This window comes from Rhynchophorus ferrugineus, unplaced genomic scaffold, assembly GCF_030347505.1.
Source record: "Rhynchophorus ferrugineus isolate W39M unplaced genomic scaffold, kcgeb_rfMv2 rfM6, whole genome shotgun sequence".
Classification (NCBI taxonomy): Eukaryota; Metazoa; Arthropoda; class Insecta; order Coleoptera; family Curculionidae; genus Rhynchophorus; species Rhynchophorus ferrugineus.
Window position 1 is genome coordinate 31403066 of NW_027472585.1, and position 16587 is coordinate 31419652.

The window sequence follows — 16587 nt, forward strand, 5'->3', positions numbered from 1 at the left end:
AATATGACATCTATAAGCTTGAGGATTTTCAACAACAATGTTTAATGCTAATATTTCTTTCCGAGATCGTATTACAATAAAATACTTATTCTAAGAAAGCTGCTGACTTAAATTTAATTAATAAGCCAGTACTAAGACAATTTTAGAAGAAAACAGTGATTCGCATTTATTAATAACTTCTTTCTATGCGAGTGCGAAATTATTTGTCAAATTCGTTTAAGATCTGTTTGCCAAAAAAATGTCGTCGTCATTGCAGCTCAAGTATTGACAACTGACGTATCGCCTACAATTGTAAATCTAAATGGAGAGCATGTGCAAGTACTTGGGATCAATAATACAAGAGAAGAAAGTGACATCTACCGTTGAATTTTTTTCATATTTCTCTCCATGATCGTATTATAAATGAAGTCATTCGTTTAAGATGTGACAATCAGTCAATCGACATGTCTATCGAATGAAAGGTGAACGAATTCCTGACAGATTTAAGTGAAGAACCCTACTGAAAGTACCATATTTACCAGACATCGTCCATGCAAAAGATTTATAAAAAAAGAAATTCACTCTTCTAACTCTCTGCCACTCTAATAACCTTAAAAAGGTACAATATTTTTAATATGGTCTTACAGGACATATTTAAATGATTTGAAATAACAGATATTTTTTAATTAAAAATAAAATTAAGATAAATTCGCACAATAAATAAAGTAATAATTCGGTAACAAATCTGTAAAAATAAGTAATTCACTAAAATGTTGTTCAATATTTCAAGCCCCAATAATTAACTATTTCGCTATTTACTTACCATACTAATACAAACAAAAAATTAAACGACTCAAAGTAACAAACGTCCTCACCGACATCACATACTAAATAACACGGAAAGAAATGTAATGTTTCTAACAAAACAGAATATTCTTTCTCAGATCCTTATTACTTAGGACAACGTAATAAAGTAATCGCTGATTTTAAGTAACCTCTACTAACACTGTCTGTTTTTTTCTTGGCTGAAATATTTTCAAAGTCATTCGTAATTTGTTACAACGAACTGCTTAAGTTATTTTTTATCGAAATTTTACAAGGTTCAATATCGTTCAATATCGATTATAACAGCACTAGAATTGTTTATTTATGAGTGATTAGTGTTTGAAAGAAGGAAAAAAATATTAATAAATTTTCCGAATGTGTGATGGATATTCAAAATCAAATTCAAGGTTTATATTCAGCTGAATATTTTCATTATGACTGAATATTTAACATAATATACGTATTATTTACGATAATTTTTTAACAACTCTTATTATAGCATATGGTATTTTATATTAAAGACTCTTTATTATGAAATTCAAAGAGTAGTGTCTTACAATCAGAAAATAATTTCGAAAAAAGCATAAAGTTTTACAGTGAAATCTCCAACACTCGGTCCACTTTTCAACTTCTTTATTACAAGAAATGCTAGATGCAAGTTATGTGTTATTAACTAAACCACATAAGCGACAAAGAGGAATGCTTCTCCGAGCTTCTTTGTCGGTGATGAAAACTCAGTCCATTATAACTTACCATAAGTAAATTTACTCAAGCGGCAAAACTATTTTATTGTCGATTTTTAGTCTAGCTTTTTCAACTATTTGCTGACTACAGAGATATGTATTTTCAATATCAAAATTTCCAGAACGAAAGCGGACAAATCAATTTTGACATTGGCGTTCACTTAAGCACTCGTCACCAGAATCAAAACGCAATTTTCGATAAACTTGAACTTTTCCCTTTTCGGAATTAAAATACAATATATTATAAAAATTGGCAATAACTTTTAACTGAATGAACGAATGACGCCACTCTTGCATTCGGACATAATGTTACCTTTCAAATACGCTGCATCATTAAGTCGTAAGGCGGTAGTAATTACTTTAATGGCCCATCTTAACTCTTGCAGCTGATAGAAGTTCATACCTTTTGGTATTTAGCGATCACCATTCATTCAGTTCTACTATTTTGTTAAACTATAGTTACATGTTTAGTATTTCTAAACCAAACCCTAAACCGTAATTGTTTACTGTTATTTTGCAATACGTCCTGTAAATATTACTTTAAAAGAATAAATCTCAATAAATCTTTACAAGAACTTCAAATTCATATTACTATAAAACTTTTATGATTAAGTATCACACCTAGTGACATTAAACCTAATAAATTTCTCAATGTGTTCAATATGTTAAGTATTAAATACATAAAAACAGACATATTATCTATATATAGTAAAAATAAAATAAGGACAAATATTATAGAAATAAATCTGCCAAACATCATATATAAATAGAGTTTTGATAATGTCACATCAGTTGATCATACAAATTAGAATAATATTGATATATTATCACTTTAAACTAGATTAATGGATTACTATACAAATAACCTGGGATAGATGCATACAATTATATGTAAACAGGTTTATAAAAGTATTGAGGTTTATTTATCTACTGATAAAATACCAATAATATGATTAATTAATCCATAAATATCGTTGCATTTATATCCTTCGGTTATTTAAGTTCGATATATTTTTTATATTCCCAAAAAATAGCAAAAGACTTAAAATAAAACGTTTTTTAGCTATTGAAACAATTATTCCAGTCTATTCGAAAAAGATCTGGCCCCCAGCGACTATTTCCTGTTCTCAGATCTCAAAAGAATGCTCGCTGGGAAAAAATGTTCGTCGAATGAAGAGTTGATCGCCGAAACTGAGGCCTACTTTGAAGCAAAGAACAAATCGTACTACAAAAATGGCATCGAAAAGTTGGAGGGTCGCTATAATCAGTGTATCACCCTTGAAAGGAATTATGTTGAATAAAAAACACTAATTTTGCCAAAAAAATGTATTTTACTATGGCGAGAGAAGAGAGGATAATTTGTGACATCAACAAAGTATCTAATTATCACTCGACTTTTCTGGAGTACCAAATCATTGATATGTACCATACCAAGGTGGTTTTCATCGATAGGTGTCGAAAAACATTTGCACTCTGGATATAACATCACCAAATAATTTTCGAAATATTTAAAATGCTTGAGAAAAATGAAAATTCCACACTAGAATCTTTATCTCATATCAATAATTGAAGAATGTTGAACATTTTTTGATCACAGTGGTATTATAAACTGTCGTAGTAACTGTAGAAATATCCTTTAAAATATTTTAGTTTCTTTCTAGAATATATTCAAGAACGGCTATTAGCAATAAGTTTAAAAAACCTAATTATATTTATATATCCTATATAAGACATGAAGTGCATGTAATTTTAATTATAGCAACATTATCGTACTTCCACTTTCCTCCGCTATGAGGAATACTTAAATATTATTTCCAGAATTAATCAATACCGATAGCAAAATAATCTTATTCGATGATATTCACATACACCTTGGCGATTGTGTCAATGCAAAACCAATAAAACTATCCATTCATACTCATTTATTACAAGTTCGCCAAAGATTCGAATCTACTAAATATATAATGTAGTAGCCAAGATACTACAACACAAACTCACTTATTAGCAACACAATTATTTGTTTAAAAAATCATGAACAAGTAAAGCACTAAAACTAAAAAACAATTGATATAAAAAGAATTAAGACCATATCGTAGAGCTCAACGAATCAACTACTATCAACATCAAGCAAATTCTGACAGAGTATATAAAAACCTAGCTTTAAAAACCCCATCGAAAAGACGTGAAAATATCTAAAGTATGATGATCAGATAAAACAGCAGAGAAGAAGAAAGTAGAAATTTTGAACTGTCAACAATGGGTATGGTATATAAAAAACACTAAACCTAAATAGAGCAAAGTCTAGAAATATGTGATCAAATAAACTCAATAACCGATCTAATATTCACTAGTAATTGAGTTTTAATGAACAATAGACTAAAGATATACTCCAAGATGTATGTGGAATGTGTGAAAATATAATCTGGAATAAAATCATACTTTTCAGGCTTGCTGATACGGTCTGGTATTTGTCAACTAGAAATACGACGGCCTATATAGAATAGATACGGCCCTAGTTATTTGCAGGAACGAGACGATATGTTAATGCTAGACTGAAAGATGTCATGCGTGAAAGATTGAAACGGCAGTATCGTTTTTGCTCTACATTAAATAAGTCGCCGTCTAATTCTGTAAAATAAAATAAAAGGTTTCCGGGGAGATCATAAGGTTGTTCTCTTTTGAAGCGAAATAAAATTACTTATCAAGAAAATAAAATAGATTGACGTTGGATTGGCAATCGTTCCGAGGTTACTGGAAGTAATCCTTGTATGGTTAAGTGAAGTTCGGGTAAATGTATTGCAGTTGAAGAAGTAAGGTCACAACATATGGGTTGAAGGTTCTCAAAGACCGCTAGTCATTTACAGTAAATATCCATGCTTTCAAAAACACTCCTAGCCCGTGAATTTTTACAAACATTGCAGTTCAAAGTATATGGCCAAAAACGGACTGAAGTTGCGGTAAAATAACATAGATTACTGGACTTTGGACGGATTGTAGTAGCTTAATTTCCTAGCCACAGACTATTGAATTTAATAAAACTTGGTAAACCATTCCATATAGAATTCCATGGAAATTTGGGTAGAAGCAGTACTATTCAGAAAATCTGCAAAGTTAAACCGGGAGACAAAGGTACACAAGACAGTCGCAAATAATTTTACTAGAACTATAAGCTGTCCAGACGGAACAACCACCTCGAACATCCCTTCGGTCTTTTCTCTAGGAGGAAGGTGTTAAAACATAGGGATCGTTTATATTGAGCCGGCAGTATCGTTTTTTTTTCAGGCCGTTCAATAACTCACTACTTCTTTGAGTAAAATAAAATAGTTTTAAAGTTAAAGGCTTTGCTGTTTTAAAGCATTCACATTATATAACTGGTATACTTAAATTATATTAAATTCGTTTAGAAATATATGTTATTAAAAGGAAAGATGATATTATTGTCTAATAAAGATGCTTTTGTGGGGAAGCCAATATTTTTGGATTCAATGACGAGATCAATCTGAAACGTAGAAGATTAACAGTATCGCAGGTCCGAACAGTTGTGGCCGAATAAACATTTAAAAATATATCTGTTATAGCTCCGACTAAGGATTGCAGTAAATAATAGTAAAAATGTTGTTAGAGATGGATGTTGAAGTGGTGGATGAACAAGTTGCTAGAGACAACTTAAAAACGAGTGGAAATTTTTCTACATTTCGAATAAATGAAATAAATGTATGATCCCTAGAGGCTATATAAAAGCAATCACATTTCAACCAACTTCATCAAATCGTTTGATGTTCTCATCACCACACCCTTTCATATCATTGTTTTTTCGTGATTTTCTCCTCAAAAATTCAACTCATACCATTTTGCCTGTCTGGCTACACTATGAATTTAAAAAAATCATTTAGAGGACCTGGATTTTAGTCCACTTAAAATATTAAAATTTAATTATTTTGGATGTGGCAAGATTTTTAAGTCTTACTATTTTCTGATCATAGTGTTATAGTAACATAATCACAAATATTAACTATATTAATTACAAATACAATGATTTTTCATTGTGTTTAAATTTAGTGTGATATATACATAATGCATACCTCCATAGTTATCTCAATTCATTACTACAAAGCATCAGTACGAGGAGAAAGAAACCGGAACTAAAAATGCATTAACATCCAACCGATTTTCTGCCACTGAACATCACCGTTCGCACTAATTGCACACCTGTCAGCCCGAATAACTGGTCATCGTGTCACGAAGCGAACGAACAAAAAAAATCGAAAACTGTTAATACTCACGTTCGCCAACAAAACAATCCTACTTAATAAACAAACGATCTGTGCCCTGCATAGCAATGTCGCCGCTTATTAATTATGGTATCGCTTTTTTTCCGTCTCCTAAGCTCCATGTCCGACGACATCGCTTATGGACGACGACCGTCGAAACAAAAGTCGACCTTCTTCGGTTCGATTTTGGAAAAAGGTGAAAAACAACGAGAAAGAAGACGCCTAATTATGAGTAATTCCTATTAATACTTTTTTTGTGTGGCGGGAATCTCGCGTTAGTCGAATCGAAACGTTTTCAAAGCCATCGCCGATAAACAATCAACCGCCGCCGGACATTATCTCCGCGTTACAAGGTGAATTTACCAAAATGGTATAAGCGAATTAAAATCTCGTTAGTTATCATCGTGTGATGTGAGCTAATGAGCGTGAGTTGAACGGAAAAATAAGCTGTACGATCGCCTACTAGGGATCATCGATATTCATCGATTGTGAATAAACATCGATGTTATAAGAATAAAATATCGAAACGTCAATTACTTTTAATTTAACAGAAGTCTGTCAGATTTGACGATCAATAGAAATAAACTACATGTGAAGTCTATAGTAAAAATATGTAACGGGTAGTAAAGTTATACCACTTACCACATTACTTACTATAAAAGTGATAGGCTTCTAACCAAAACAGAAAATTGGAGAGAATTTAAAAAATAATGTAATTAAAGAAAGGAAGAAACGATTGCTAGAAAGAGAAACTGTTGATATGTTTGCTGTCGCCACTCTCTTGGAACCTCGTTTCAAAAATATAAATTTCCAAGATGCATTAGGTTGTTTCCAGAGCCTATGGTCTCTGAACTATCAAAGAATTCATTTACAAATGAGATGAATGAACAAATTGAAAATGATCAATTGGCGGAAAATTCTACAAGTGGAAGAAGACCAAGCTGTAGATATATGGAAAGATCATTATAAAATTATTAACGACAATAATATAACATTTTGGTTTATCTACGTGATACGAATATGCCTATGGAATTACAATTTTATTTAAAAAGCCCGGTAGCTAATTTAAATCGAGATCCATTACTTATATGGAAAGTGCTAGAATCCACCTACACTAATTTAAAGAAAATAGCTCTTAAATATTTGTGTTGCACAGCGACATCCCCAGCTTCAGAAACGCTTTTTTCCAAAGCTGACCAAATCATGTACCAGCAACCGAACAGACTAAAGGTAAAACACCTATCAAAGTTAATTTTTTTACAGTGTGTGCCCAAAAAATACTGGTATTTTTTTTTCTTTTAACTTTTGTGACTTAAACAACAATAAACACATTTCATAAATATAATAATCAGTTTTATTTGTTACCGAAAACATCGATGTTTCTATACATATCGATGTTGTTCAATCGATATTTACCGTACATCGATATTTTTCATTTAATATTAACATCGATGTTTTTCTAATATCCATCATTCCTATCGCCTACCCACCTTTGTTTGGTCCCTAAATTTAAATTGTTAAATCTATTAAATATTCCTTCAAGAATTTTATTTATTATTCATTATATTCCAAAATTTAAACGTATCAATCTATGGTAATCCGTAAAGCTTGTTAATGAGTAACTAACAAGTTACACGAACAATGATATCAGAAGATCACCTTCATCTGATTATATTATTCAAGCAAATGATTAATAACTTTTTAGATTTAGTTGAATGGCCAACTCAACTGATTAATTATACTCAATAATCACTAAAACACAGGGCCGACCTCCCCCATAAAGAAACGAACAAAAAGGATGTACGTGGTCGTTGTCCCGTATGGACAACTTCTAGTTCTAGTAATAAAATTATTTGTTAATAGCGCCTGTACCTTCGTCCACTAATTTGCATTTGATGATCTTTCTGAATAGCGCTGTTCTTATCCAACTTTCCATGATTTACTGTACATGGAATGGATTCTCCAGTTTCCCAATTACTTATCTTATTTTTTTCGAACGAATAAGGATCATCAAGTGTTGAAATAAACACTTTCAAAATGCTAAAATCCATATATACATCTTTTTTCACAGTAGCATGTTAATCAGAATAATAAGAATGTTAATCCTAAGTCACTGAATTAAAAAAAAAAGAAAATGAAAAGAATAAAGCTTTCTGAAAAAGTTACAAGTAAGCAAACTAACTACTGTACTCACAATATCATTTTCTTCACTGTTAATTTTCTATAAATAGCGTCACAAATTATTTATATTACCTTGTTTTACTCAAGAGGTGTATACTATTGATTCTGAAGTATTTCTACATATGAATTTAGAGATAAGTAGTGATTGAAATAAATAAATCATATATACCATGAACACAATAGAATGAATATAGGTATATACCAACTTTATATGGGGTAAATATACATTAGACCTTTATATCTGCCGGTTATTCTACATTTAAAATGGTTACGAACAATATCATTTTCAGAGGGTTTTATTTTCTGTTTCAACATGAAGAAATCTACTGCATTTCTCAAACAACTCATCAAACATCCTCAAATATTGATAAATTACCGCTATTAGCGAACGAAAATTCCTAAAATTACAATTACATTTAATTTATATATTCCAAAATAATTTCAAATTAAACCCATGCATAAATTCCTAATTATGTCATTTAGTTTTACTAGAACTGCGAAACACAAAAACAATTTGATACATAAATAAAAATCTGAGGATAGGTTAGAATGAAAAAAGGTTGGAATTGGTATAAGAAGCAATAGAAATGCTTGGGTTGTGCTACATTGGTAAAGACCAGACAGCTTTTTCCAACTATCAATTATCTCTTGGTGAGAATATAACGTATATACCAATTTTATGAAGAAAGTGAACAAGATTGTGTCGAAATTAGAGCACTTTTTTCACAAACAAATCGCTTTTGTGACAGAAAACTGACAGAATCATATAGCAGCAATAGATAATATATTGATTTACATAAAGTTGACTAGAGTTTTTATTATGAACAAGTTATCATTAATTAAAAGAAAACACACCTTTAAAATTAAATAAAAATCATAATACACAATGGTGTTACGCCGAAATGTAATACAAACTATTTCAGCATTGCGGTTATTTAGAAAAGCACTTAAAGAGAGTAAGAGTTAAAGAGAGTTTAGTAATCTTAAGATAAAATTAAAAAAAACACATCTCCCCATTATTTTTCGTAATATTTGTATATATATATTTGTATATATACATATTTGTATAATATATATATATATATACATATATATATATATATATATTATAATATATATTATAAATGAAATCAAATAAATAAACATAAAATGAGAAACGTAATTGTCTAAAACAAGAATTGAATTTGATCTATTGAATAAAAACCAAACCTAGAAAATTGAAAAAATTCAAAACGTAGCAAAAGAAATATACATCCTACACTTCCTTAATACAGTAAATCACACTGTTTATTGAATTATAATGATAATATATTTTACTTAGGGTAAACATTAAGCTTTAGCATTAATCAAAGTAGATATAAATAATTGAGAATATAAAGACTACCGGCTACTGAAGATTGCAGAGGCACCCAGATTTGTTTAAATTTAAACTTCATCTGGGAGCAACAAGCGAACAAAAATAACAGGTTGAGTTTTAACAACTTTTTTAACAACAATTCTAATTGTTATTATAAATTGTTAATTACTTATTAAGAATCTTAGTTATAAAACAATGTTCAACGTTACAGTATAACTGACCTTCGAACAAGCTAACAAAATAAAATGAGCCAAGAAAAAAGATGCTCAATTAAAGTTATTTTTTTAATCACTTTTTTGTATATGAATAAAGACTTATCTTATTTATATCTTATGTGTTCCAATTATAACTGATTATTTATAATTCAGATCTTCATTCTTAGAACACATTAGTTTATGTTTATTATGATAACACCGTGATAAAATTAAATTGTTTGTTAGCACTGATATCGAAACAATATTTTAATCTCTGTGCATGAATCACCTATCGCTCAATTCTACGTAAACTATTGGCTTATTTGCCCGTTTTAAAAATAGAAATGGGGTTATTGCTAAATCGTTCTCTTAATAAATCGACATATATTTCGCGGATGAAAATAAATAGTCTTATTAAAGAAATAATTAGGCCAAATGTTTAATTTAAAATTAGACATTGGAATGTGAATATGTGATATAGAGGCGCAAATCAAAAATACTATAAATCATAAAATATGACGAACACAAGTCAGGACAAATTCAGGACCACGGTCAAGATCAACACCTTAGTCTGCCTAAAAATCGATCATTTATTAGATCATTTTTAAGATAAACTACCAAAACATATTAAAGACGCATGATTCGATAACAGTCGTTTTTTTAGTGATCGAGAAAGATTTAGATAAGTTTTATGATTTAATAACATTTACGCCGCTACAATTCACATATTCCAGCTAAAACATATACAACGCAATCAACAAAAAGCTATGAAGGAAGTGATCTAAATTCCATTATGCTTCCAAAGAATGCATAATGCATAATTTAATGTCGCTAATGCAGTGAATGCCAAAAAACTATTCGCTTAAATATGCTTAATTCAACTCAGATATAAATAACGTAAAAATTACAACAAACTCATTTCAAATACTGATTACTGCATTTTATTATCTTGAAGAGTATTGAAGAAAAGGCAATAAAGCAATTATTATTCACGGTACGGTTCCTATAAAAAATGACTGGCTTTACAAGGAAGTTAAAATTGTTTTTATATACTAATAAACCATCCATTGAATACATTATTAATTCCCAGAGAAAAAAAGGCTGTTTTCTTATCTATGTTATAGAAAAAAATGAAAAGGCCATAAAAATTATCTAAACTGAATTTGGTCCACATTAATACTTATCAATAAAGCAAATGAAAATATTAATTCTGATAAAATTACTTGTTAGATAAATATAATACATGAAATTTACAAATATATTATCACAATAGGAAATACAAACTTTAGTCAGTTAGTTTTGTTTAAACCTATATGGATTAAATCATATTATATTTATCTGTATAAATGCCACAGTTATATTGATTATCACATGTCAAACAAATATTTCAAAAACTCACCTGTTTGTTTTCAATTGATTTCTCTTCCTCATCAACTTGAATTTTATTACTATCTTGAAAAACTCCAGCTAATGCCACCTGCTCAATGACTTCACTGGATTCATTATCATTACTCTCATCTGGGTTTCTTGGAGATGTTTCTTCATCAGGAAGAATCAATGATTCCCCCAAAGGCTCTTCCTCACTTTTTTCCACAATGTTTTTGTCACTTGATTCATCACTTGATGACTTAGATGATATAGACAATTTATTAATTAAAGAAGCACTTAAAATACCAATACTTGGTAATTCTTGATGGCTCTCAGTTAATTTTGGTTCATGCTCTTCACTCTGGCGACTTGTACTGGCCATGCATACAGAATTTATGGAACTGACACTAGAAGATAAGCTGCCGTTGCCATTACACTTTGTCAAAAAGTTGGGTTTAGGCTTAGGCCTTTTGTAAGATGTAAATGAGGAACTAAGCTTAGTTGGTTTATCTTTTTTTGGTCCTTCAAAATCAATTACCATCGAAAATATGTTTTTCTTCGTGGACGTTGATGGAGGGGTATTGGGTGTATCAGGCACTTGACTTAAATCAACATAAAATCCCAAAGGGGATTTACTTCTATTGTGCTCTGCATCACCGTTTTCTTCAATTTGGACAATAGAGTTAAAAGGAGTGGACGTATCTGGATAATTTGAAACACTTCGAGGAGAGCCAAAAGATCTATCATCAGTTGAGGTGGACATTTGCAACATTGAAAATTGAGGTATTGATGACTGAAAAATAAGAGCACCCTGTCGTCGTTCGTCATTGCGCCTTTGATCAACTACCTCAGCCTCATCTGATAAACTGGCAGCATCTATAAAGCATCCACTCAAAAGTTGTTGGTTATGCAGTTGCTTCTGCTCCTTGGTTCGTGAACCTCGACGGTCCTCATCACTACCTAAACCAGAGTCCATATCACTATTTACATGTTTCCTACTCATTTGGATTATCCTCTAAGATTACATTAATGACCTAGATGATTTTTTCGATCTAGCGGATCTGTTCACTGTCAAAACTAGACGGCTTCAATTATATTGATATTAAAAATGCGCACTACAAACATATCTCGAATAAATTATTTGCAAACACACGAATTTTCACATGCACAATGCAAAATATCACATTATCGGTAGAACTGTCAGAACCGCCGAAATCATGTAAACAGGTATAACTCGAACGCAACCTGTCAACTGATATTGAATGGAGCGTTCCCCACTCTAGATGTCAACACACGTCATAGACAAAGAAGAACTATATATACACTAGATAGAAGTATGAGAGAGACAACACCATTTACCAATGTGGTTACTTGATTCCGATTTTTTTGTACAGATTTAAATAGCAAAATATAGTTATTAAGAGATAATATATCAAAACATGTTAATTTAATTATTCTTATCGCCAATTAGTAAATAAATGTATTTGTTGAAAAACGATAAAATTAAAGAATATTCTTTAATTGGTTGACACATTAATTCAAATTTAGAAATTATCGAAAATAAATGTATGAAATAAAAAATATATATTAACTTTTTGAGTGTATTTTATATGAAAAATAGTGTAGAAACATATCATTATCACTAATATTTATATAACAATAATATGTAATCATAGTAACTACATGTAAGTAATAATAAATGTATTTACTATTAATGTAACGTTAATTATTGTATTAAAAATTATAAATGTAAACCATACACATAATATGACATGATATTAATACCTAATATATTATAGACAGATCAGTTCACAATAAAAACAAATATATAAATATTATATTCTAATATACAATAAATATATTATAATAAGCCTTTAATACTTATTACCTTAAATATGTAGGAATAAATATACAAGAAAATGTTTTTACAAAGCCAGCGCCATCTATAAAACATTTGCGGAAGGTATTAAAACAGAATTCTGTTTCATGGAATTGATTAAAAATTAATTCTTCAAACATTTGTAGATATCTATACAAACATGTAAAAACAACATAAACATCTATACTGAAAGTTATATTTGCTTTAAGTTTAAATACATTTTTATAAAATCATATTTTTTGTTTTAACTCAAGACACTATTTTGCATTCGTTATATATTTTAATATATATATTATATTAAAATTATGTATAAATTATATATATATATATATATATATATATATATATATATATATATATATATATATATATATAAATGTATGTATATAATACGGTGGATGAGGAAGCAATTCGAAGCCCAATTCATGGATTTTTGACACGGTGCATTGTCTTGGTGAAGCAGCACTTCCTTTTTCTTCAAATGCGGCCTTTTTCGGCGATTTCGTTCGTCAAACGGTCCAATAACGCCAAGTACTATAATTCACAAACCAATGATCCGACAGCTGTCAAATGTATACACGCATCTTTTGAGGGTTAGGGCTAACTATAAAACATATGGATTTAATTCTTGTAGCGCGCGTTAAGTCAGGCCGGGGACTTTTCAAATAACCTGTTAAATAGTAAGAGCATTCAGTTCTGATATTAGTCATTACTTAAATTGAATGTCATAAGTAATAATATTGATTATATCTGATTATTTTGGTCTAGACCTTAAATATGAACATTAAATTTTGTCAGAAATGAGTTTATTTTAACATTTTTAATATTAATTTTATGTTAAAAGTGTAATTCTTATGATTATATATATTTACATACACAGCACAGCATATCAACATATTAATTCCCATTAATTGGATATCACTGCAGAAAGTTTGAGGATGTTTATCAAAAACAATATGAACTTACATCAGCGGCAATGGTTAAAAATAACAATTCTTCAATGGATTTTGGTTTTCGACCGTTTCGTTTTACGAAATGAAGCGCCACCCTCACTGAATACTGCTGTTCCAGTCTAAAGAAAGCATTATTAATTTAAAAAATAGTTACAGTTGTACCCTGATAGTTATAGATCTATTACTTAACAGCACTTCAATGGTTATTGAATTATTATTACCAAATAATTATTGTGTAGACTTATGTGATTGTGTTATTTTGTCCATCTTCTATGGATGTAGATGGAGCTACAAGTCATAATAGTGAGGTCAGCCTGAGGATATTGTACACCAATTTGTGCAATCTCGGACAATAATAATTATTATCTGTTCTGGTTGGAGATTTCAACACGCATACACGGTTAGCTAGAACTAACTTAGAATAGGTTGTATGGAGATTTCGCTATTATTTACGACTATTGTTATTTGCTTCATTAAATAATGTTACCGTGGGTATTACCAAATTTTAACTCCTTCTGAAACACCAGCTAACATAGAGAACTTGAAGAATTTTGTAGATATTTGACAATAAGGTCGACCAGTACCAGCACAAACGAAATTTTATTCGGCTACATGTTCCGACGCATCAGACAGCATTATGTCTCTTTTTAACTAGGAGGCTTTAACTTGCAAAATTAAAAGGAAATATCCGCTCAGAGTTTAAAACGAATTTTACATTTTTAGTAATTGTATTTGGCAGTATATTCGACAGATGACAGTAAAAAATCTACACATCCATGCCATATAATTGGCTAGAACTGCACATGCGTACTTGTTCTAATCTAGCCTGAGAGTTTTTACAACTGCGCGTCCTTTTCTATATACGCCTTGTTGTTTAACACCGTTGTGGTTATAAGTCATTTATAGGTTAATTTTGTAAGGTAATATAATTATTTCATAAAATTAGCAGTAGATAATGTGAAATAATCGTATAAGGTATGAATTATTAGTAAAATATTATCATTTTGTAACACTAATTTTGTGGATTGTTATGGAACAAAGGATAATTTATGTTAAATTATATGGAAAAAAACTTATTTGAAGATTATAGTAAAGGTATGAATGAAATATGTTCATGTCATTATATCTTTCTGATTTTACAGATATTTCAAAAGAAGAAAAAAGCTAAATGTTTAAACGAAGTTTCATATATTTTCACATAGTGTAAATATTGTAGTCTATACTCGACGTGCATTCGTATTTTATTGGAAGGACTATATGTATAGTGTATAAGTGTAACTTTAGTTTAAGTAATTTAATTTTATTTTAATTAGGGAAATACATATTGATATATTTATCTCGTAGTCTCGTACTCGATAATAAATTGATTTGTAATTTAAGATTGTATTAAGCCTATTAATAGGAATTAGCAATTAATTTAAAAAAAATTATAAAATTAAAAAAGAAAAATATATTAATTATTTATCCCAATTCCCAATTAAACCTAATATATAATAGCGTAAACCTGATTCATTATAATTAAAATAATGCCATTTCTTTTTCAATTATAATCATTTTTAGATATCACATATGCCGCGTTTAGATAATGTTAATGTGGTGCCATAAACTTCACAAATCGATAACACGTTGGTTTATTTTCGATTTTCCAACCGAATCACGTTTTATTTGAAAAAAACAAGATGCCTGTCGAAACCACAAAAATGATTTATGTTTAGAGGGGAACGTCCGAAAATCACATTACTGAATATGACAGTCAGCAGTGTGGCCGATTCTAAATCTGAAACTGAGTGGATTCCGAAGGCGAAACAAATTGTGTTTTTAAATTCATCGAGCGTAAGTGAATCTTCAATATTTCGATGTTATCAGCATTCCATGAAGAATTAACTTATATTAATACTGCAATGAGCTTTCATAATTTAAATTGATTAATAATAAATTATATTAAAAATTCTCTTGATCGATACAAACATTCGAACATTGCCCTAGGCCAGCTGCTGCCAATTTTCAATAATGGCGATATTTGGTGAAGAATGTTTTGCGACACCTAGTTGAGGCATAGACACTCTTCCCTGATCTATTGATTGATAGTGTTTAATACAATAACAGTAGTGTAATTAACAGAAAATACAACAATCAACATTTACATACAGGCAAAGCTTTTGGAAAAGTTTTATCTAAAGATTTTGATGGTATTCAGTGTTTTAATAATGTTCCATAGTACTTAAAATTCCCCTCCAATACCAAATCTCCATGCCCCAGCAATGTATAAGATATATGGACAAATGGAATATCGCTTGAGTAAAACTTGAGTTAGTGTGTCGATCAGATTAAAAAATTAGCTTACATTAGGCCTTCAACTAATGCAAAATTAACGTTTTCTAAGGTTCTTTCAACGAGCTGTTCTAGCTTATTTGGAAAGAGCAGAATTTATAAATTCGAGATGGTTGTATCTGACAGCTTACCTAGGAGTACCAATGAGCTTAAATACCAAGTAATGGTAAATTGTGTTCAAATTTTCCAAATTGGTTAAAAAACCTTCGTTGAAAACGATAACAGCTAATTATATAAGTTATTATGTTAGATATGTTAGAAATAAAAATAAAAACGTCATATTTCTTTAAATAAGAGGTCTTTATTCGACGAAAATGCTGGTTTATATGTCTGACAGGTAAGACATGGCAGTGTGTTTCGATCAATGGACCAAATGAAACTGTTTTAAAACCATTCCGTGGTGCTGGTCTCCCTCATTTATGATGATTTAATATTTGGTTGTTGAATTGAAAAGTCAGCCGCCTGTCACATAGATGGCGCTACTAAAATTAAATCCATATGTTTTT

General features: G+C 30.1%; 1 protein-coding gene across 2 annotated transcripts in view; it reads right to left on the minus strand.

Moving 5' to 3' along the window:
- The window catches only part of LOC143198238 (uncharacterized), a 126461-nt gene extending 114286 nt beyond the window's left edge, over positions 1–12175 (minus strand). Inside the window, exon 1 of one of the 2 annotated variants that reach the window (XM_076407365.1) lies at positions 10950–12175. In XM_076407365.1, the coding sequence (XP_076263480.1) occupies positions 10950–11921 (972 nt within the window). In that variant the 5' untranslated portion in view covers positions 11922–12175. Of the gene's footprint in view, positions 1–5629; positions 5771–10949 lie in introns of those variants that run through there. The other variant, XM_076407366.1, reaches the window with a different exon arrangement.
- Between the last annotated feature and the right edge of the window lie 4412 nt (positions 12176–16587).